This window comes from Poecilia formosa, unplaced genomic scaffold (assembly GCF_000485575.1).
Source record: "Poecilia formosa unplaced genomic scaffold, Poecilia_formosa-5.1.2 Scaffold106, whole genome shotgun sequence".
In the NCBI taxonomy this organism is placed as follows: domain Eukaryota; kingdom Metazoa; phylum Chordata; class Actinopteri; order Cyprinodontiformes; family Poeciliidae; genus Poecilia; species Poecilia formosa.
The window spans coordinates 691,544-715,681 of record NW_006800045.1 but is presented as its reverse complement, the minus strand read 5'-3'; the positions used below and the strand labels follow the sequence as shown (position 1 = coordinate 715,681).

At 36.2% G+C, this 24,138-nt stretch overlaps 2 protein-coding genes across 2 annotated transcripts in view; both read right to left on the bottom strand.

Annotated features, from left to right (window-relative positions):
* Positions 1-12,577, bottom strand: part of LOC103143234 (protein-glutamine gamma-glutamyltransferase E-like) — a 15,821-nt gene extending 3,244 nt beyond the window's left edge. The window contains exons 1-13 of the mRNA XM_007559691.2: positions 12,410-12,577; positions 7,980-8,150; positions 7,607-7,861; positions 6,672-6,790; positions 6,447-6,575; positions 5,138-5,315; positions 4,559-4,694; positions 3,608-3,717; positions 2,910-3,025; positions 2,686-2,812; positions 1,480-1,673; positions 1,000-1,174; positions 433-596 (exon numbers count right to left, since the gene is read on the bottom strand). Of these exons, the coding sequence (XP_007559753.1) occupies positions 433-596; positions 1,000-1,174; positions 1,480-1,673; positions 2,686-2,812; positions 2,910-3,025; positions 3,608-3,717; positions 4,559-4,694; positions 5,138-5,315; positions 6,447-6,575; positions 6,672-6,790; positions 7,607-7,861; positions 7,980-8,150; positions 12,410-12,446 (1,911 nt within the window). The 5' untranslated portion in view covers positions 12,447-12,577. The remainder of the gene's footprint in view (positions 1-432; positions 597-999; positions 1,175-1,479; positions 1,674-2,685; positions 2,813-2,909; positions 3,026-3,607; positions 3,718-4,558; positions 4,695-5,137; positions 5,316-6,446; positions 6,576-6,671; positions 6,791-7,606; positions 7,862-7,979; positions 8,151-12,409) is intronic.
* Positions 12,578-13,917: 1,340 nt separating this feature from the next.
* Positions 13,918-23,685, bottom strand: LOC103143271 (protein-glutamine gamma-glutamyltransferase E-like). The gene is made up of 15 exons (XM_007559732.2): positions 23,182-23,685; positions 21,877-22,047; positions 21,468-21,722; positions 21,156-21,274; positions 20,801-20,929; positions 20,232-20,412; positions 19,403-19,538; positions 19,080-19,189; positions 18,567-18,682; positions 17,410-17,536; positions 16,693-16,862; positions 15,841-16,015; positions 15,062-15,222; positions 14,341-14,474; positions 13,918-14,246 (listed from the first exon to the last, which is right to left on the bottom strand). Exons 1-15 carry the CDS (start codon positions 23,417-23,419, stop codon positions 14,099-14,101), a joined length of 2,370 nt encoding a protein of 789 aa, XP_007559794.1. The 5' UTR covers positions 23,420-23,685; the 3' UTR covers positions 13,918-14,098.
* Positions 23,686-24,138: the final 453 nt, after the last annotated feature.

Genomic DNA, 24,138 nt, shown 5'->3' with positions numbered 1-24,138 from the left:
CAAGGTTTGATCGGTTTCCTTTGAGTTTGTTTACTGACTGGACTTCAATGATATATTTAGATTTTGCTGCTTTGTTTTTGTTTTTATGATGCTTCATATATAATAATGTGAAGATATAGTAAGCTTGTGCTTCTACCTACACTTTTTTCCAGTCAATACTTTGTGTTCTTGCTATTGATAGGAATTTAAATATTTTATCTATTTTTTTTTTCAGTGTGGTGATTTTTTTTTTTAACTTGCATATGGAAAAGTAAAAAACAAAAAAACTTAGTAAGATTCAGATCACTTTCTGTTCTAAGCCTGGCTGTGGGAAATCTGGATGGAGAACAGAAGATAAAACATTAAAGTGTAAACATTAAGTTCTCAGTAATCTGTGATTTTTATTATGTTGCTGTTTCTTATGTGTTTGAAATCACACAGAGAAATACTCACGGTGATGGAGATTGGGGGCTTCATCAGCACAATGCGGGTTTCTGCCAGAAACGTGTGATTCTCCTTCCGTTGGTCGGTGATCACAGCTGAAATGTTCATGCTGTCACATCCAATCATGTATTTGTGGTAAGTTAAGAACGGGATCAGGATGGGGACGATCAGATCTGGAGGGACAAAAAGAAGGGAATCAGATCTAAAGTTGATTTTGAGCATGTCAAAAGAATCAAAAACATAAAAAGTCTAAAGAAAATAATGAGATGTTGGATACAGCAGTAACAATTTTATCCTGTAAAAAGTATGGTGGCCCTGAAGTACAAACCACTTCAACAATTCAGTAAACAACTACAAATCACGCAAAACTACATTAACTGAGCCTATTACAAATCACAAAATACGACACTAAGCAAACTACAAATTAAGAAAACACATTAAGAAAACTGCACATTAAGAAAATATATTTTAGTACATTTATTTATTTTATTTTTTTATGTGTAGCTGTGTTTTGTGAACTGTTGAAGTGGTTTGAACTTCAGGGCCACCGTAGTTAGTGTCCATGAAGAGGCTGACCTTTTCCGGGCAGCAGCTCCCGCTCCAGCGCCTGAGTGAGGATGTTCCCGGCCGGCTGACCGGTGAACCTCATGGCCTGGACGGCGACGTTGATGGACAGCCTCCTGGTGGCGCTGCTGTCGCTGTTCAGAATCAGCTTCAGACTCACTTCCTCACCGTCCACCGGCTTGGACACCTTCACAAATTTAAAGAAACATTTAGATTCTGCTACTCAGCTTTTTAAAATGTTTGTTCTTCATAATACTGTGGTAATGCATCATAATTTAGTGATTATCAGAATCACTTGTTCTGTTTATTGTTTAGTTTTTATTAGTTACAGTAGTAGTTCCAGTATCACGATGATGTATTCATTGGTTTGGTAAGGAATACTCAAAAGATAACATTTTCAGAAAATGTATTAAATAAATTGTAAGCTATATTCTCATTTATCACAATAACTACAGGGACAATTTATTATCCAGCAAATGTTGATGACTGTACCTCTTCAAATCGAATGAAGAGTTGTGGTGGCGGCGTTGGGCTGCATATTTGATCGTTTGTAGCATTTTCATTGGATCCATTATTCATGCCTGTCCCATTTCCAACTTTCTCATCACCAACACAAGTTTCTCCGTCTCCTTCGTTCTCCAGCCTGGTGAGGGCGTATCGGAAGACTCTTCTCTCCTGTTCTGTTCCTGTGAACATGATGGTTCATTTAATCAGCAAAACTGCATCAAACATGGGCTTTGAATTGCTTATTATTAGGAATATATATAAGGAATGTCTTCATCCTTGTGTGTGCGAGGACTGAGGCAAACGTAGAGGACTATGGCAAATGATACAAGTTTTACGTGTGTGGGGTCGGTTGGACCCCATTTCTACATACAAGGGTTAATCCTGTGCAGTGGTGGCCACACATCCAATAACTTAGAAAACATTTAACCCATTTAGCATCCTAACATATCACAAAACTGAGGTGTTTGTAAAGTTACACAGAAAAAAATTGACAGCAATCATTTCTTTTATTTAGCCTGCTATTTAAAAAAGAGTCTTATTTTCACCATGTTATACATACATTTATAAATGTCAACCCCAAACTTCATATTTAAAACTAAATATTTAGTTTCCAAACTAAATATTATAACTTTCAAGCTCTAAATATTTTGTTTGCAAATTAAGTATTTAATTTCTAAATAAATATTTAACTTTATTTAACTAATTCTGTAGGAATAACATGGCGAAAATGACTTAAAAAACGAAAACGCCTTTTTTTAATGAAAGACAAAATAAACCAAATTATTGCTGTTAAATTTTTTTTACCAAAGTCCCTCTCTACAAACGGCAGCCTATACACTGTTACAGCATGTTTTGTCATTGATATAGTGCGTGTCAATATGGCTGAAGTTAGCACATTAGCATTAGCTTGCACTAAATACAATGTTGATATAGTGCTTTCACATTAGCAAAACTAATATTTATGATTAGAAATGAAAACAATCGTTGAGATTTTAACTAAGAATCACTGCTTAAAGTAGAACAAAATACTGAAATATAATTGTAATATTCTGATATTACATTGGTACTGTCAGTGACTGTTTTGGACACAATATTATAGTATCAAGTTATTATATTTAATTGAGTATGCCATTTGTACTAAAGCCTGCTTTGCAGTAATCATTAAAAACAGTGATGGAAAAGAGTAGAAACCTTCTTTCTGCTTGTAGCTGTCTGTGATGTTCATCCTGTCGTTGGTGCCGACCGACTTGGTTGAAATGCTTTGCCCGATTTTGATGTTGTCTGTATCAATGTTTACCATGGAGCCATCACGTTTGACCTACAGGAGCATGCAATAAAAACAAAAGGTGAAGGAAATGTGAATTTAAAAACTGGCTCAGAAATGATTCAGAGAAGGTTAATGTCTTTCCACTGACCAGCCAGGTTATGCAGTCAGCGTTAACCTCGGCGAAGACGAACGGGACGTCGTATTTGAGGTGAGTGTCTCCGTTCCGGATGGCTGAGACTGAGGCCGGGCCGCAGCAGAACATACCTGCAAGAGCAAACCACTAAAGGTTTATTCCTCTTCTTCACTCCCATCAGCCTTACACTTTGATACACATTTTAAGTGCTGAAATAGCACAACCTGTTTTTTTGTAATAAAATGAAAAGATCAAACATAAAACTTAACAAGACACATAATCACACTGCAAACACACACAATCTTAGAAAGTAAGTTTTGTGTAGTTTCTAGTGCAAATATCCAAGTGCACTTGAAATAATACAAATTAAGTACTATTTCCACTGGCAGATTATTTTACTTATAACAAGACATTTCCCATAAGTGTAATAATCTACCAATGGAACCAGAACTTTTTCATCAATATTAAGAAATTATTGACTTAGAAGAAGCTCTTTTGTCTGGTGAAAAGCTACTTTTAGGTTTTGTCTTATTTCAAGTGTAATAAGATATCTGCACAACAAAATAGACCAAAACGTACTTGGTAAAAATTTGTTTTTGCAGTGTAAACTTTACATCATTTAACATCAGACTGAACAATTTTGGCAAGAGGAGATCCAGGTGATCAGAGGTCAGTTAGAAAAGACACGTCTATAGAAACGGGTTTGATCGTACCGTCACTCTTTTCCTGTGGAGTTGGGTCCAAAACCTGCCAGCCGTCATATTTACCGTCTTTCGAAAGGTCGGGTCGCCTCATCCAGCCCTCGACCCAGACGTGATAATTCCTTAAAACAACATTCACAGATTTAATGAAAGCAGCTCAAACTACAGCAGGTTTATGGCTTTTGTCACATTTTTTATTACCAATGTGTGCAAATTCTTCTCCATATTCTGCTAATGTCCAAAAAAACACAATTTGGCAATTGCGGCGTTTCCATTAAACGAGAAATTCAATTAAAATCACATGTGAATAAGCTTGTTCATGCAAGAAGTCATTGAAAATCATGGCAGGGATATAAACAGTAGCACTCATCATCTATGAGCCAATCAGAGGAGATGACAGCGACTTATTCAGGCATTGGAGAGACAAGCCCCGCCTACTTCGGAGCGAATATGTATGCAGCATTGTGTAGTCGGCCATTTTACAGAAGAGCTATGGATTCAACAAATAGCTGTTCTGCAGCTGGCCTGCCTCCGGACAATGGAGCCAGGCCAGCTGCAGATTGTCTGAAAGAAACAAAACAAGCAATAGTCCTCCCACTACTTCCTGTTATCTTCAGCGTTTCCACTGGTAGTAACATCCGCCTACTGATCACATGACTTGCGCGTCAGCAAAGTGCAAAAACTTTGCCTTAAACATTATTTTTTTTCAAAATCGATTTAAGCCAATTTACTTTCGCAATTTTATGGTTAATGGAAACGCAGCTATTGTTATAATCCAACTTCTGTAAATTTGGTATGTATTTGTTTTACTATTCTTTCTTTCTCTTTTACACCAGCTTCCAAAGGTTAACGTCCAAAGTTTCTTCTGTCACTGTCTATTTCCTTTACTGACTTTAGGAAGAAGGCAAATAAAACATAAGGACTATGCATCGATTTAAATCCTCCATGTGTGAATCCTCTCACCAGATGCTGTCTTTGGACTCTTTCTCTCTCACTCCGTAATCAGCGTAGTACGTGTCGACGGTCAGGTTCTTGTTGGTGTCGTGAGCCGACTGGTAGTTGGTGACGACGCGGCAGGGAATCCCCAGCAGACGCATCACTGCAGCCACGCATGAAAAACATCATTAAGATGCTTCAACAGCTGCTTTGATTTTATTTATAGACAAACATTCACTTTTGGACAAATGTCGTTTTAGTGAGGTTTTCAATAATTATTTGAGCTACATTTTCAGGGTGGAAGGGTTGTGCATTTGTTTGCAATTGCTGTGGTTCTAATACATTAGTCACAATTACAAGTACAGGCCCAAATACATATAAACTTTCTGTAAATGTCCTTTGCCTGTTGCCAATAAACATTTTATTAAATCAGTCCATCCATCCATCCATCCATCCATCCATCCATTTTCTATACACCCTTGTCCCTTAGTGGGGTCTGGAGGTGCTGCTGCCTCTCCGGGGTCACTCTGGACAGGTCGCCAGTCTGTCGCAGATCTTATTAAATATCATTAAAATACTATTTAAATTGGAGGAAGTGAATATTACCTGAACACATGACACCAGCATACACCCAGCACTGTCCGTACTTCACAGAGCTGAAGACGGAGTTGGACCATTTCTTAAGGATGGCGTAGCTGCCGCTCCAGTGAGTGGGCGGGACCCCGCCTCTGAAGTCCATTCCCCATTGGCCCTTCAGGATGCCGCCCCCATTTTCACTGTTAATCTGGAAGAACAAATAAAAAAAGAAAGCGTTTTTATTCTCAGGAAAACAGCACTATGGACCTAGTTTAATGGACCTTTTAAAGTAAATATTACATAAAATGTACCTTTAGGAGCTGTTCTTAAATTTCTGGATTCTCTACCCGCTGAATGAAGAAAATGTTTTAACCAAAGATTCACCGGACACACCTCTGCAGATTTTCCTACTTTTATATCAAAAAACTGACTTTGAAAAAAAAAATTGCCTAATTTTATTTTTTATAACATATGAATTATTGTTATTTTGGTTCTTAAAATACCAACATTTCTACTTAACTTCATGTTTTGGTCCATCTGATTATGTAATTTTTAAACATTAAATGATTGATAATTTGATCAGTTTTTATCGACGCGTCTTTTGGTAAAAAGTGGCATGGATACCAAGTTGACCACTAGGTGTCAGTATAAAGCCAAGGCCTGACGGCATTTATTCCAATTAATTAATGATCAAACATTATGGGACTTTCATCAATTTAAAGTGATATGAGGGATATTTGTAATTCCTGTGTTTTGCGATTTGTCCAAATTTCAAATAATTTATCTTTCCAGGAGAACAAACGATCTCAGTTGAAGATCTTCATGTATTTTATAAACAAATGCTTCGCAGAAAGGGCATAACTGATATTGTGAATTAAAGTTGAAAATTTGGGACTTATCTCTCTCAATATTAGACATAGACAGCTAGTTCTTAATATTAAATGTTTCAAAGGGATCTGTGAAAGTATTTTCCATAATAGTTCACTTTATTTGCTACAGGCAGCTTTTATCACATTTTATATTCACAGCATGGTGCAAGCGAACAGATGCAAACAGTGTTTCTATTTTATTAATTTAAAAATAAATACAGATAGGTAAAGATTTTAACAGAATAACTTATGTTTAACTATTAATGCAAAATACATTAAAGTTTTACTTTTGTTTCCTTGGAAAAGTAAATGTATTTTCCAATAAAAGAGAAATTCAGGCTAAACCTCAAACTGAACTGAACAGTGTTTAAGTATTTTATGGCCTGTTCTAAGCCCAGATTGTATTATTCTGAAGCATCATAGCATCATTACAAAATGTTTTAAATATAAAAATAGAGGCTGTGACCCACCATGGATGTGACGACACGGCTGACGTAGATCGGGTTGCAGCGAGCGGAAACGTCGTCAGCTGGGTCTTTCTTATGTTTGACGTTGTAGTCGAGTACTTTCATGCAAATCTTCACCATGTCCTCTTCAAACTGGACAACAAGTGAGAGACAGATGACCTTTAATCTAGTTTACACACAGAAAACGTGAATAAATGTACAATTATAACAGTAATCAAGTATGGCTACCTGTCCGAAGTCCCAGTGAGTTGGAGAAATGTAATTATCAACTCCTTTGTAGATTATGCCGTGTTCATTCATCACGTACTCTTGCCTCTCGGCCTCATCTGGCAGAAAAACCCAATCCTCTGCACAAAAAACGAAAACAATGGGGAATTAATATTAACAGGTACAAAAAAAAAGTTGCATTATTAAATGTATCCAATAATTTGATAAAACATATTTGAATAAGAATGAAAATATTTTTAAAACTTTTGGTAATGTAGTAACAGAAAACCGTAAACAAAAACACAGCATGGAAAATAATGAGTTTTATTAAAAATAATAGGAGCTCCTTTTCTTATTTTTCTTTAACTAGAAACCAGACAATTAGCCAAAAGGTAAGGCAGAGAAAAAGTAAAAATATATATTTATTTTGTTTCTTTTGTGAACAAAAAAAGTCTATTTCCTCTTTTTGCAGTTCTTATCTAGTTGATGTTTCCTTCTTACTTCTATATTGTACATAAACTTAGAGATTTATGCAGCTTCTTAAACATTGGTTCCACCTTATCTCTATTTATTTTAAAGGATTTTGGAGGTAAACATGCACAAAAAATGTCTAACCGCCACAATTTATAATCAAACTGTTGTATAAAAGCTTATTGTACATCCCATTCTGATTGATTCTTGTTTGAACCAGTTGACTCTGAGATTAAGTCAAAATAACTTCATCTTTGACTTATTAACAATGAGCAGAACATATAAACTATTTTAAAATTATGTGTTGTTAAAAGGAATACAAAAAGACAATAGAAGAAGAGAGCAGTGTTTTTGTTTTCTAAACTGAGAAAGTTGGGGAAAAATTTTTTTTTTCAAGAACAAAATGGGAAAAGGGCTGAATGACCAGCATGTCTAACCCCCCCAAGTTTGGACACTTTGGTGTTGGGCAGACACCAAAAACCTACCAGGACACCAGGGGTTGAAAAGCACAGAAAGGGTTGCCAGGTCCCTCTCCTCCTCCCCCAGTTTGGCAGACATCTTGTATTCCCCCACTGGGCAGGAAGCTGGAGGCGTGATGGCCAGTGCCAACACTCCCGTTTCAGGACTGGAGCTCCGCTGAAGCTCCGCTTTCCAAACCGCCTTGGCAGAACCAGAACGTTGGACTTTGTCTGGGACGCCAAACCGCGACATTGTCCCCAGGTTTTCAGACGGAAGTTCTCCTAGAGAGAGGAAATCAATCAACAGCACTTCATGTTAAATCTGTGTAAACAGATTGCAACTTAATCTGCTTGTTTTTTCTGTTTAAGCTGCATATAAATGATGAAATAAAAGGTCAACCTGTCACAACGGTCATGGTGAGCTGATCAAAGGCAGGTCTGAAAGGTTGTGCCAGTCGGAGGGTTAGCTGGAAGGCTTGGCCTCGTCTCACAATCAGCTCCTTCACTGAGATTTCATTGGTGCGATGCTTGTTGTTGTTGGTCTCACTGTGCAGGTCGAGTCCAGTAAAAACTGAAAGGAAAACAAAAACCTTTAAAACTGTGGCACAAATCAATCCAGCAAGTTTGTTTGCACAGCAAATTTCAGCAACAAGGCAGTTTAAAGTCATTTACATCATAAAAACACAAAATAAAAAATAATCAAAAGACAATCAGCAATTAATGAAACAAACGTTACATTTTGTTGAATGTCATCATCAAAATCATCAATAAACATCAAATCTGTTGGTCTATGGTCCAATTAATAGGGTTAGAAAAGCAACTCTAAGAGGTTTGTTTTTAGCTTTGATTTAAAGGAGCTCAGTGTTTCAGCTGTTTTGCAGTTTTCTGGAAGTTTGTTCTGGATTTGTGGTGCTTAGAAGCTGAATGTTGCTTCTCCAAATGTAATTGTAAATTATTTTTACAGCCATAACTTCATGAATCGCGTCTGTGGAGAGGAAAGTAAAAGTGCTTCACCCTTTCTTACTTGTTTGTATGTTTGTCATTTAATTTAACTTAAATAAATATCATAGATAACTCAGGTAAATGTAGAAGGCAGCAGTTTAACAAAGGCTTTTAAAGATCTGAATGCCGTGGTGTGAAAATTGCTCCCACCCAAAACATCCATTAGCTCTGATGTGTCATATCTTTGGAAATCTGTGTTCAGTTTCCACACCCGGCCAGATCACTGCCACACTAGTTATCAATCAAGAAAACATTTCAATAGCAGCTGCCTGACTAAAGGGACAACACCTAAAAATCTTTAAAATTTAGGAATTAATGTGACACAAAGTAACTAACTGAGATCTAACGGCCTGAAAAAGACTCCTGAGAACCAGAGAGCCAAACGGTGAAAACGTTGAACTGTAGTGAACTGTCTGATCTGATAACAATCACCTGAAAATCACAGCGAGAACTCAACATGGAGGTCAAAAAGACCTGAGAGTGACATCCAAATTTAGCTCCACTTGTATGGAGCTAAATTAGTGACATGAAGTTTGTTAAAACAAAAGAAAATTGAAACTGAAAATTATTTTTGAAGCTGAAAAAAAAGTAACTGAAAATAAAGACTTTAAACTTAAAAAAAGGGATGCGAAACTGAAAAATAATGTCCAAAACTACTTTTCATATTCAAGATCTTATTTTCAAATTTTCGTTTTTCAATTTCTAATTTGTTTTTAGTTTCCAAACCTTTTTAAATAAACTTTATGGCCCCAATTTAGCTCCGTACATTATCCTTATGTAAGGTCAGAGGTCATGCCTCCACTGCAGTGCCTGGCAACGTTTCATGGTGAAAACCCCATACTGAAAAGGAATATTAATCTCTGTTTTGCCAAAAGACATTTGTTCCCAAAACTTTGGGAACCTTTGGGACACAGAGTCATATAAAAAGGAACATCAAAACTCTGGTAAAATATGTTGGTAGATTGACGGTAGATTTACTGCCGGACATGGAAGATGTCTGAAATGCATCCACCAGTCCAAAACACGTCACCTTTTAATAGCTGGGAGAAGCAAAATAAAGACTGTAGTGGGCCTAGTCAAAGGCCTGACCTAAATTCATTAGACATGCTGTGGCTTTAACTTCAAAAACTAGTTTATGCTCGTAAATCCTCCAAAGTGGCTGAATTCCAACAAGTAGATGAAGATGAGCAAACCAAAATTCCTTGACAGCGCCTTAAAAAAAATGTGTGGCAAAACCTGTTATTCCCTGGAAGTCATTATAAACACGTTCATTTAAAAACTGCATTTGCATTATCTATGACAAACTCTGACAAACATACAAACAAGAAGAAACGACAAACTTTTGTCTCTCTTTAATTATACTGCATATTCGCTGATTATGTGTTGGTTAAAAACTTGAACTTTTAGAGCCAAAACTTTGATGAAATAAGTTTGATGAAGGTTTCACATCTTGATCCATTATGTATAATTCAATAAATCTGCTTGTATTTAGAGAGGGAGTGAAAATCTGGATTTGTTTTACTGAATGAAAAGCTAAATGACGTTTTGCAGCATTCTGGGTGTTGGTTCCTTAAATCCATGTATCTGAACCAGGCATGCTCCGGCAGGAAATGAGGCTGGGCACAACACCAACACACCTCACATGTGAACTTCTGAGTAACAACCTGGAGACATTTGGACATCTTCCATAGCATGTTGGCACGTAACACACATGGCAGGCTGTGAGAAAGCCTATGCTTTAACTCATTATCTTTGTTAATTAATTACAGTAAATTTAAAACGACTAAATAATTTATCTGGAATCTTTTTGTCTGAACGCGTGTTGAGGCAGAAACTGAAGAGAAGCTCAGAGTTTAACAATCCTGATATAAAATTAAATGCTAGACAGCACAAGTTTAAGTCCTCAGAGTAAATTTATAAAATGTTTTCCTAACGAAGCTGCATGTTCTAGAAGAACATGAAGTAGACACCAGTTTGTTTTCTTGCTGTGAGGCATTTTGGATCTAACCATCTCCAGTTTGGTCCAGGTGGATGAACAACAAACACAACTTAACCTAAATGCTGTAAATCATCACAAAACAAAACATTTCTGTTCATTTATTGATACAGCTGAAGATCAAAATGTGTTTGAATTTATAATTATTGTTGTTTAATGAAAAAAATGAAATTACTGATTATGAAGCATAAAGATCATTAGTTTTTTTTTTTTTTTTTTTTTTTTTTTTTGCGTACTAAAACATTGCTGCTTGTAATTTGTGTATTTTCCAGGCACATATTGCCATTTTATACCACTATGTTGTTTTAAAAATGCTGTTTATATAAAACATAACTTAATAGAAACTTGACTTTTCAATCTGACTCCTGGAAATTGGGCCTCTGTCTCTTTAAGAAGCTCATGCTCTTCCTGATACTCTGACTTCATCAGTTTGCAGTCGTTCTTCGGACTGTTGGACTCTACCAGGTGTTTGCTAATTGCTGCTGCCGCTAGTCTGAAGGAACTGAGTCTGAAAGAAGCTCTGTGAGGAGACTGCAGCTCCAACGAAGAGCTTTGTAGATTCAAAATTTGACATTTCTTCAATAGTAGAAAACAGAAAATAGTATATAAGAGTAGAAAACATTCAGGATCGTTGTAAATTTTCCAATAAGTTACCATTTTTATCATTTCACTCCGTGTTTGTCAGGAGAAAGCCTCAGTTTAGATTTATTGTGCTGAAGTATTAACAGTCGGTATCTGGAAATGACAGATGCAGTCATATTAATCTTTTCTTTAATCATGCCCTGACTAAAAACCTTCAGATTAAACCAGGGCGTACTTTCTTTGAACAATGACTTTAGCTTACAGTAGTATTTATTCAGAAAGCACAGATTGCGTTATTTTCTGTTTCCATAGAAACCTCAACAAATCACCTGGCTCACCTCCTGGGTGTGTACTGTAATTATTGGCATCTGTATGTGGGAAGGGCAAAAACACATGTCTTTGTGTAGCAGTCATTTGTCACCACAGTTATTTGTGAAGGAAACTTACACAATTAAACACAAACAAGCCTGGAAAAATTTCTGAAAAATAATTCTGAAAGTTTTACGTCTCAGGTTTGTCTCTAAATTTAATCTTTTGAGAAGGAAACATTTTCAGTAAGTTTAAGAAAGATCCTAACGTTAAAAAATAAAGACGACATAAAGATCATTGACACAGATGAAAGAAGAAGTAAACTGTCAAAAAAACACTTCAAGACTTTCATAATGTAACTCTTGCTAAGTTTGGGTATTTGTGATGCTTATCTTTGTCAGTCACCAGTTTTCAGGGTTTCAAGTTTTGGAAAACTCTTTTGTGAACAAAAATCTGAGAAAAGTGTGAGCTACTAAATGAAATAAATAAATAAATAAATAAATAAATATGTAAGTAAAAAGCAGCAAATGAAAAATGTACCATTATTTACAAAAGCAAAGCACTGATTGTAAAGTTCATAATTTCCTGCTTCAGAGCTGCTGGGTTGTCATCATGTTGGCACAAACAGCATCGATTTTAACAGATTGATTCTTATTACATGTAAATTAATTAAAGTTTTAAGCAGATGATTTTGGTTTCCTCCTTCAGGATGAGATCCCACTGAGACAAGTTTGGTTAGGAACAGAGATCGCTGCAAAACAGCTTTCTGGAAACAACGTGATCCAAAAACATTTATTTTTTATTAGTGCGTCAGATTCAAATTTAGCACACTATAAGACATTTCTGTTGTATCTGCAGTTACAGGCAGTCATTCACACAGAGCTCAGTCAAACGTCTGAAAGACAAAAGAAGATCAACGATAAAGTTCTTATAGCGCGTACCTGAGTTTGGATAGCTGTATTTCCAGTCAATCTTCATTTTCTCTCTTTGCAGAATTTTCTCTGTTGTAATGAAGAAACGGCTGAATTTGCTGTAGCAGGAACACAACTGCAAGCGACGTAATGCACAGGTGCATTTAGAAGTCCTTGTTACACCCAACCACTTTTAGTTTCCTGAGTGATTGTGCAACCTCATTACAAATGCTCTGAGTCTGCCAAGCAAAACAAATCAGTGACGTTCGTTTTACAGTTCTCTCCGGGGTTGAGTCAGAACGTTTATAAAATAACACTAATATATCTGTAGTGTCACTAGAACAGAAAAAAGATAAATGATAAGATTTAAAGACCGTACCTGCGTTCAGATCGCTGAACTTAGTCAAGTGTAAATGTGTGAAACTTTCCCTCTTACATTAAAAAACACTTAAATTTGTTCCAACAGACAAACATCTGCAACCTGAGTGACGGACAGGCGGATTTCATAAACCTGGAGTGCGTGTCGCAGCCTCATTAAAATGTCTGAAAACACACCAAGTAAGACAATACTGACGTGTGTCTGAAGGGTTACTCTCCCATGAGTCAGAACGTTTTTTATTTATTACACTGATGGGAGTTGTCACTGCTTTGATCACCACTGAAAAGCAACATGTACAGATTTACATATTTCTGTTTTATGACTTTTTATTAGACTTCTATGACTGCACTGAACGTCACAAAAAAATAGAAAATAAAACCTATTTTCAGAGATTGTTTGCATCTGAAGAAATCTGATGAAGAATAAAAAATCCAATTCTAAGGTTTCCAACTTTCACGTTAGAATCAAGTTACGACGTATTTGGTTCTGACAAAAGTTTTTAATTTTGTTGCTCTATTTCCAAAACCATGTGATTCCTTTAAACTTATCTTTGGATTACAAAAGCTCAATACTTTGTTATTTATTTTAAAAAGTGAAACCCGAATATAAGATAGATTAATTACACATTGAGGGAAATATTTCAATGTTTTTTAACTCCTACCAACAATCAGTAAAGGCGTGGACTAAAACATTTTTGAAGTCTTTGTAATTGATTTTAAAAGTTGTAGAAACAGTTTTATCATATTTGTCAGTTTTATTCCCAAAGCAGATTGTAACAGTCTGAAGTCATATTTGATAAAGTCAAACTTTACAAACTTAATACACACAATAATAAACTGAACCAAACGAATCTGCTTGATTCCAATTCCAAGAGACAAAAGGTTAAGAGACAACTAAAATGTGGCGTGATTTACTGCTTAGATGTTAACACACATTAAAGTTGTGCACTTTGGTAACTAATACCAAACTTCAACAGTAAAAAAAAAGCCAGATTTGTGCAAACTTTAAGCATTAAATCAGACTGGTTTAAGAATAAATTGGTCTGGAGAAAAACAACAGTGAAAGCAGGACCTGTCTTCTTATGACTGTTATAAGTTTAAAACAATAATACAACAGAAAGTCATGATTAGATTAAATTCCCAGCACCTGAGTGTCATCTTGCTACAAGTTTTTCATTGTTCCCCTTAGAAATCCAAGTTTTAAATTTAAAAATAAAGAAACAACCTAAAACAAATTATTGAAACAATATTCTCTGATTTCATTGATCTTCATTGACTACTTCAAAACAATTCATAAAGCCTTTAGCAGAAACAAATGCATCACATATTTCTTTCTGGAGTTTAAGGTCTGACATTAATGACGCAGCTGGTCTTGATGTCTCTGAAAGCGGCGCAGTCAAAGTCGGCCAGTAGAGTCCTCTCCCCGCTCCTGTAGGGAACGATGCTTAATTCCACACACATTTTCTTATTTGGCATCAGATCTTCAAGTCTGTGGGCGACACAAAAACACAAGAGTCAGGTTTCTCCTTGAAGCTTGTCCACTTTTTAACACCTGTCATGCAGGTAAACAAGGACAAACATACTTGACTGTTTGCTCCCAATCAATAAGTCCAGTTCCAGAGAGAGTCAGAGAGCAATCTGTCAGCGTCTCGCTGATCGGATTCATGAACGTCACCAAGACACTCAATATCTGATTCACTCTGGCTTCATCAGACACCTGAAACAAAAACACAAAATTTCAGACACAGAAAACGTTTTTATACAATAGAAGGAAGTGAAGATACAAATGAAATAAATGAGTTAAAAAGTTAGAAAATTTTAGGCAGATGTGGAGAGAGTAGCCAAAAAAAGTATTTGATACACAGTCAAGTACTGAGTAACTGATCAAATTATCAATCATTTAATATTTACAAATTACATCATCAGACGGATCATAATATAAAGTTATGGGAAAATGTTGGTATTTTAGAGATCAAAATGAAAATAATTCACATAAATAATGTTAAATCAGGAAAAGTAATCATTTTAATGCAAAACTTATGAAACTTTAACAGAAAGTGCAGGTGTGTGTTTGTGTCTGGTTAATTCTGGGTTAAAACATGTTTGATTTTCATTCAGTGGGCAGAAAATCCAGAAATTTTACTCAAGTAAGAATAGAAATACCTCATAATAAAATGGCTCAAGTAAAAGTAAAAAGTACAGAGGAGTACTTTTTTTCCCAAAATATTACTCAAATAAATGTAGCTAGTTTTACCCAACTCTGAATTTAGGTAAGAGGAGAGTTAAACAGCAAAGGAATCTCACAGTGATGGTGATTGGAGGGTCTTTCAGCACAACGCGGTTTGCTGCCAGGAATGTCTCATCGTTCTGGAGGTCAGTGATCATGGCTGAAATGTTCATGGTCTGGCAGTCTACCATGTATTTACTGTAGGTGATGTACGGGATCTGGATGGGGATGGTCAGATCTGAAAGATAAAAGATCAAATTTAAAGATTTCCACAAACTTCAGGGTGTTTTCACACCTGATAGTCAGGTAAACTTGGTTCAATTAGAGACCAAAGTTGCAACATTTGTTACATTTTCAGCTGTTGGGGTTTGATTCCACACTGCATTGTGTCCAACAATCAAAACTAATTAAAAAACTTATTCCCCTCCTCACCTGTGGGGGCGCTACACCAAGAACAACTGAAGGAAACAACACAAAAACCTGAGCACAATTTGAAAACAAAAACAGAGTAGCATCTGACTTCAGCAACTGTAGGGTTTCTCTTTCATTTTTCGTAAAACACCAGAAGCCATTTCTCCCGCTAGTGCTAAGCTAGCACATTTGTTTTGGATGAATTTACCCAGAATGCCCTGCGCTGTAGCCCACTTCCTGCTTCTGAAGCGGCCTCCGGTCCGCTACAATTTGAACCACAATGTAGTTCACTCCAGTCGAACCCAGACTGAGGTTTGTCGGTGGACCAGAGTTAAATTTTTTAGCTCGCATCAGAATTAGACTTCACATTCACTCCTCCCCAAACGAGCCGGACTTATTACCGGACTCATTTCTATTAGAGCTTAGTTACAGTGGACTAAATCACCTTTTCCAGGCAGCAGTTGTTTCTGGACGACCTCATTCTGGATGTTTCCTTTGGGTTGGCCGGTGTACGTCATGGCCTGGACGTTGATGTTGACAGACAGCATCCTGGCAGCGCTGCCTTCACTTCTCAGCACCAGGTTCTTCTTCACAGCCTGACCCTTTACTGGTGCGGACTCCTGCATTAGTTAAATTCAAAGAAAGAAGACAGACCAAGAACATGTGTTTATTGTTTATTCTGGGTTTTACTTTCCACATTTGGGCCAGATGATTCTTATCACATGTTGCTGGTCAAAACAACCTTAGGTGACATCTATGGAGCTAAATTAGGGCCAGAAAGTTTGTTCAAAAGAAAAAATTATTTGAAACAAAAAAAAGTTTAAAACTGGAAAAAAAAGTTTGAAACTGAAAAATAATTTTTGAAACTGGAACAAAAACGGTTTGAAACCGAAAAAAAAGTGAAAATAAAGATTTCAAACTCAAAAACAATGTTTTGAAACCAAAGGAAAAAAAACCTGTGAAACTGAAAAATATGTTCAAAAATACTTTTCAGATTTAAGATCTTTCTTTCTTTCTTTCTTTTTCTTTTTTTTTCTTCTTTTAAACAAACTTTATGGCTCCAATTTAGCTCCAAAACCTTCTGTGGGAGTCACATGACCACATTGGATAAACTTTCAATAGAATATTGTGGAATATAAAACAATATGTTTAGACTTTTCCTTGCATCTTTGGAAAACGTATGGTAATTTTATTCATGTATATTGCTGTAACTGCATGATGAAGCAAAGTCTGAGTTAATTTAAACTGGAACTGAAACGCTGAGCAGTAAACACGCTAACAGAGGCTAATGACATACCTCTTCAAATTTAACAATCAGCTGCGGAGTTGCATGGCCATTCTCTGTGTCTGTGGTGTTGTTTATGACCAGTGCTTCAGGTTCGACAGCTATTGGACACACTGCAATTCTTGAATCATTGTCCAGTCTGGTCAGGGCGTATCTGAAAACGTCCCTTTCCCGCGCCGATCCTGTAATCCAGAGAGGAAACACAATGGAGTCACATTATTCAACATTTACCTGCAAAAGAAAGTATTCTAGTTCGTCATCTTTGATTAAAGTATATTTACTCATGTCTGCACAATTGAAACTGCAGTATGATTAGTATTTTATGCTTATGAATCCAAATTATTATACTACATATGTATACTTCTACGCTACCACACCTTTTTCAAAATGGCTGCTTGACATTTTGAAAATGTGAAAATCTATTGATGCTGGAAAAATGTAAAATAACATGTTGAACACATTGATTCACAAAAAGAAGGAAGTAAATTCTGAGAGGTAGTTTTGGCCCTGTTTTTCCATGTGAAGCAGCATTTAGTTTATATTATTCAATACTATTTTAAATATTTGTATATTATCATTCTAGCCTGGTGCTCTTGGAGGCCCCCTGGTGGTGTGGGGGTCCACACAGATGCCTAAATGCACCTGTTGGTGAATTAAAACAACACGGCGAATAAAGAGCTCCACAGTAATGCATTGAAAGGATTGTGTCTGGTGTGTCTGTCTGCTCACCTTCTGTGTATTTATAGGCACTCGTGATGTCCATCCGGCGGTTGGAACCAACAGCCTTGGTGGAGATGTACTGTCCAACACTCCTGGTGTCAGACTTCATCTGCACCTTGGATCCATCTCTTTTGATCTGGAATCACAGGAAAACATCTGTGTAAAACACAAGACTTCAGCAAGGTCAGCAGTTTGATGTCAGATATTATCAGTGTGTTTCTTTACATTCGTCTTGTAGAAATATAACAATAAAGTTTAATGACAGGATGAAGACTACTGTATGGACACATTGCAAAGATCCTGACCCCCTTCTCCCTGCTGGAGGGCAAGAAATGTTTTTGCTATCAAGTTGGCAACATAACGCAGTAAATCTTAAATATATGAGTGATATATAAAACAAAAAAGGATGCTGTGCTTCACTACCAATTGTCAACAGTATGACAACTAGATAAGGTTAAGAAAAAGTTTTACTAAAAAATTGGGAGAGAGAGAGAAGTAGGTCAGCTATGCTAGCTTGACTTTGAAAACCGTAACATGTAGATGTGCTGTGGAATTTGGCGTTTCGGTTCAACTATAAAAAAATAAATAAAAGGTGACCTACACACCAACTCTGACAGATCATAAGCTGAGCAGGTGTTTAAATTTGCTAAAGTGATAGATTAGCTAATCTACCACAGCAATCACTTATTCCAAAGATAAAAATCAAGTCTGAAAATTTTAATCTGTAACGGACTGTTTGGTCTGTTTTTGTGTTGAAAATGTCTGAGTGTTTTTTTGTTGTTTGTTTTTCTTGGTGTTGAATCCTGACACATTTGTGGTGTTGTTCTCAGCCAGTTGCCGTGGCAACAAGCAACGAGCAGGTAGCAAATCCGACACCAAAGAGCAAGAAAATAGAAGAATACGAGCGTTTCTGAGTAGTTCAACAGTTTGTCTGTGTTATTTCTCCCTCTGCTGTGGCACACCGCGCTAAATTAATCATACCCACATCTCCAGGTTTCATAATGTTGTAGTCTTTTTGCCCTCCAGCCTTGTGCACAATTTTCAGAAGTAAACAATGCAACACGTCTATAAATTCCATCCAGTTACCTAAATACATGCGTCTCCTTTTCTTTTTCTTTTTTATCCCTAAATGTGAGTCTGACAATGTAAAGGCTTTGCCTACTGACCAGCCAGGTAACACGGTCAGCATTGACCTCAGCAAAGACAAATGGTACATCATATTTCAGGTCAACGTCCCCGTTCAAGATGGCCGCTACTGGAGCTGGACCACAGCAGAACACACCTGCAAGACAAATGGCAGTTTAACATCCCGGTGTTACACCACATTCTGTGACCGCTGGGTGTTAGGACCATCGGAGGCTCTGGAAAAATAAAGAAAGAGCCAAACAAAGAATAAAAAACTCACTCTAGTAAAATCCTAAACTCTACTGCTGAAGTATTTCTTATTTTTCTGACAATGTGGTGACAGTATTTGACATTTCCATAATAGTCATTATATAAGTGGTGAAATGTTACTTTAAATTTTTTGTTTGTTTTTTTCTTTATTTTTCCTCTTGCTTCTGATTTCTATACATTTTAACAGCACTTTTACTTTACTTTGAACAGAGATAGATTGAGATCAATAAATATCAAATAAATTCTGTAAATACAACTCAAATTTAAAACCCACGGTTCGGTACCTTCACTCTTTTCCTGCGGCGTTCCATCCAGAACCTGCCAGCCGTCATATCGCCCGTCCTCTCCCAGATCCGGTCGTCTCATCCACCCCTCTACCCAGACATGGAAGTTCCTTTAAATACAACCCAACAGGGAAATGCATGAGTGTCCTGATGGTACAATGAGTGAAAAAATGAATCTATTGACATTGCACAAGTCAGCAAAACTGAAACTGTGAAATTAATATTTCTGACAGTTAGTCACACAATGTCTTTTGATTCCTGTGCTTTGAAGATTAAATCTAAGGATAATGTGCATCTCAGAAGGAGAAATTAGTGTATTTTACCAGACGCTGTCATTGGACTTTTTCGGTCTGACACCAAATTCTCCGTAGTAGGTGTCGATGGTCAAGTTTGCGTTGGAGTCATGAGCGGACTCGAAGTTAGTGACAACACGGCAGGGGATTCCCAACAGGCGCATCACTGGAACCAAATACAGCATGATTTGGGTTAATTATCATATAAACTCTTTAGTGTAATAATTCTCCTTACAGCTTATTTTAGCACTTTAAGATCATCTTTGTAAACCTAAAATATGTTACCTGACAAATTAAACATTCATTTGTCTGCTTGATATTTAATAAAAGTGGTCACATTTTTATCAGCTGAATAAATACAAATGTAGATTTCAGGCTGTTTCAAGCATTTGGCATGATGAGGTGAGTGAACGTTCACAAATTCAGTCGAATGAACACAGAAAAATTTGATTAAATAAACATCATGTGGTAAAAGTAGAAGGCAGAAAGAAAAGGCCAAAAATGTTTCCCATGAAAACATAAAATAAAAAATAACTCATAATAGCCATAATTTTAAAAAAAAAAGTCTATTTTTGCTCATCATGATGCTGGGAAATGAGAAACATCGTCCACCAACATCACATCCCTGCTAAATCTTTACTTCTTAATTTGAACCTGAACACCTAACCTTAAAACCAGATTTTCATTTCTTTTTTTAATTTCAAACAGGTTTTAAAAACAAAAACAAAACCAGTAGAACAAGTGAAAACATGTGCATTCATACCCAAGAGCAAAGTAATTAGCTTACCACTGCTTTTCTATTTGAACCGTAAATACGCTGAGTGTTAAAAGCTTTGAAGGAAGATCTGGATGATCTCACCTGAACACAGGACGCCGGCGAACACCCAGCACTGTCCGTAGTTGACAGCTTTGCAGAAGGAGGCGTACCACTGCTTCAGGATGGCGTAGCTGCCACTCCAGTGGGTCGGTGGGAAGCCATATTTAAAATCGCCTGACCAGTTTCCCCGCAGGACGCCATCGTTCATTTGATCTTTGTTAACCTGAAGGGAACAATAAAAAATAAAGAGCAAAGTTAATATTTTGACAAGGCAGAGCTCATTTATATGTTTCCAACTTAATTAGTTTAGAAGTTTTTAGTTATGTTATTATTCTAAATGAGAAAACACAGATTTTATTTTTATTTTTTATCATAAACACTACATTAAATGTGGCCATTATGTTGAGTTCTGCCAATTTACTTTTTCTTAGAACCAAAATCTGTGATTAATTTTTATATTTGAAATTGTTTAGATCACTTTGGTAACTTTTAGATCTGACAGTAATCCCACATTCACCAATATATTGTGGCTAAAATCTATCTATAATCAAAAGTGAATGTTTTCTTAATTTACACAAAATTTAATATGAAATATATAGAGCAGTTCCTACCATGTTGGTCATGACACGGCTGACGTAGATGGGGTTACAGCGAGCAGAAACGTCGTCAGCCGGATCCCGCTTGTGTTTCCTGCTGAGGTCGAGTAACTTCAGGCATATCTTCACCATGTCCTCTTCAAACTGAAAGGAAAGAAAAATATTCATAAACAGCATCTTATGCAGCAAAATTTATTAAAAATTCAAGTATTTGCACCAAAGCAAATACTTGAGTGTATTAAACTAATATAAAATTTATTCTAGGACACACATTTTTCTTTTTTTCAAGAGAAAACAAACAGTTTTGGTGTTTTTTCAAAATAATAGTACACCAAGCATTCCTCATGTTTCTATTTTCGGTGTGTTCTACCTGTCCAAAGTCCCAGGAAAGTCCATTAATGTGATGATCAGAACCTGTGTAGATTATTCCATGTTGGTTCATAACGTATTCTTGTCTCTCCGCCTCGTTAGGAAGAAACACCCAGTCATCTACACAAAGAGAAAATTATATATATGAAGCTTCCATCAACATGAAGGATTTTGTTTAAGTGGGGTCATGTGTGGTTGCTATGCGCAGTCAGTGTCTTTTCAATGATTAAAATATGTAGAAATTGTCCACCATTTTGATAGGAATGAGCAATCATTTTGGTTTTTGTTGATGAGTAAACAGAAAATGTCCTACCAGAACACCAAGGATTGAAGAGCACAAAGAGTTGTGCCAACTCCTTTTCTTCAGCTTTAAGTCCTGCAGAAAGTTTGTACTCCCCAACCGGAGCGTCAGCGGGCGGCGTTATCGTTAGAGCCAACGTTCCTGTTTCAGGAAGGCTGTTTTCCTGAAGCTCTGCTCTCCAGACTGCTTTAGCACGTGATGAGCGTTTCACTTTGTCTGGAAAACCAAAAGATGACATCGTCCCTTGCTCCTGAGATGGATGTTTTCCTGCAAAATAAAACACAAGTCACATTGTACTTATTCACGCTAAACAAGTGAGCAATGCCTTTGACAACTTAACAGTCAAATAAATTATTCATTTTAAACAGAGAATTGATAAGAAAAAAAAAACATTTCATATAAATAATAAAAAAGAACAAACCAGTCACAACTTTCATGGTGAGCTGATCAGAGTCAGGGTTGAAAGGTTTAGTCATTTTCAGGGTTATGTTGAACGGCTGGCCTCTCCTCACAATCAGCTGGTTCACTGAGATGGAGCTGGTGTGGTGGGCCTTGTTGTTGGTCGCACAGTTCAGGTCCACTTCCTGAAAAGCTGAAGGGAAAATGGAAACGTTAAAAAAATTTAAAAATGTAATTTCGCTGATAAAAGGTGTAAAAAAGTGTAAAAATTTGATGTAAACTTTTATGGAAGTATTTATTAAGACATTTATTTTCAACTTGATGCTGCAAGAAAACTATTTTTTTCATAGGAATAATAGAAATGCATTTCTTTTGCACATTACAGACAGATATAGTTTTAAAAAAGAGTGTTGGGTTTGTATTGTTTAGGTGAATATGTAAAGTGATTTGTCTGAGAAAACAAAAAATACTTAGTTTCTCTTGCATCGAATGTAATTGAATGTTTTGGTGAGTTTTGACAAGAAGTGTCCTTTTCTTTCTAAGTCACAATTAAAATCTTAAAATCAGCGTTCAGTTATTCTTTTTTGCTAACTTTCTAATATATTTTTAATTACTGATGTGATCTGCTGTCGAAATGTGATTGAACACCGATTCCCTTTATCTGCTAATTATGAATGACCACAAGTCACATCAGCAGATATATATAACTAAAAATACTCAGATAAAACTGACTTACTACTGGGCTAAGGTCGATATCAGGGTTGAAACAATTAGTCACATTAATCATGATGAATTCGTTATTTAAAAAAAATGTTCAGAGCAATAATTAAGCCAAAATTGTACAAAAATATATATTTGCACTTACCTTTGTGTATAATCAAGTCACAGTTATAGATTCACATTTTTCTAATTATGTAAAAACAATCACCTATTGCTTTCCAATAATTTAACTCTTAATCCAAAATATTGTCAAAGATCAGCGCTAGACTGTGTCTAATTTAAAGTTGAGCATCTATGTTTATGCTATGACCAATCGTTCACTAAAGGAATGGTGTTATTGCATTTTAGGCAATAACATGTTTATTTTCTTACATAAAAAAGGAATTTCATTACTTGTTTATTTGCATCTTTTTACTGTATTTTTTAATTAAAAAAATAAAAATTAAATGTTAAAAATGATTATGCCAGTTTCATTGATAGTTTAATTGATGGCTGAAATAATCACAGTTTAAGCCTCAGTCTAAAACTTATTAAAGCTTTTCATTTAACTGCATTCAATAATAATACAGTCTAGTTTCTATAAACATTGATGTTTTTTATACTGTACCTGAATGCCAGTGATTTTTGAACCGGTTTTTGAGCAAGTTGAACCCATTAATGGTGCTGCACCCATTAATGGTGCTGCACCCATCGGTGCTGGACCCATTAATGGTGCTGGACCCATTAATGGTGCTGGACCCATTAATGGTGCTGGACCCATTAATGGTGCTGAACCAATTGGACCACCGGAAGCCGTTGGTGTCGCTGAAGCCGCCTGAGCTGCTGAAGTCGTTGAAGTGGAACATCGTTGTTTCCCTGCTCAGCTTTTCCACTTGAGACGATGAAACGGTTGAAGGCTTTCAGTCTGGAACTGAACTGGGAGCCGACTCTCCGCTGGCCGCTTTTAAAGGTCTTCGTCACACCCAACATTTACCCGAATGGGAGGAATCCATACTGGGAACAAAATTTTAAATTCCAAAGAAAGTGCACCAGGTGTCATGAGTAACAGATTTTGCAAGTGATGAGGTTTTCTGTAAGGGTGTGACTCAAAGTTGCAAAACATTTTCAAGATAAATTTTGTAATTTTACTACATAGTTTTCAAATTTGAATTTTTTTAAGCTTAAAAGTAATTCATGTTTTGGTAATTTTTAAAAATATTCAACAATATTTTTCTGATTTTTTAAATATGACAAAAGAGCAATTATAGAAAACAATTTAATTAAGGATTCACATTTATCTAAGACTGTAATTTAATCATAAAAAATATATACTTGTATAGTTTTTCAAACTTTATCTTGATTTAAGGAACATGACAGCTCTCCTCTCAGAAAGAACAGAAAAAAAGAAAGAAGTGGCTTTAGGGACCACTATGGTAGAAAACCTCTTTATTGGTCAAAAATACTTTACAGTTTATGTTGAATTGATAATTGTATCAATTTAAACATTTTGGAACAAAACGGAGCGATTGGATCAACTGCACATGATATTTGTTGGATTTAATGGAAAACAAGACTGCATGCTGTT

What these genes read in the sequence shown, in the direction of transcription:
- LOC103143271 (XM_007559732.2), bottom strand. Translation starts at nt 23,419, where the DNA reads ATGTTCCACTTCAACGACTTCAGCAGCTCAGGCGGCTTCAGCGACACC. An exon ending in AAGTCCAATGACAGCGTCTG is followed by an intron (nt 19,190 to 19,402) that starts GTAAAATACACT and finishes TTGTATTTAAAG; the next exon opens with GAACTTCCATGTCTGGGTAG. An exon ending in TGATTGTTAAATTTGAAGAG is followed by an intron (nt 16,016 to 16,692) that starts GTATGTCATTAG and finishes TAACTAATGCAG; the next exon opens with GAGTCCGCACCAGTAAAGGG.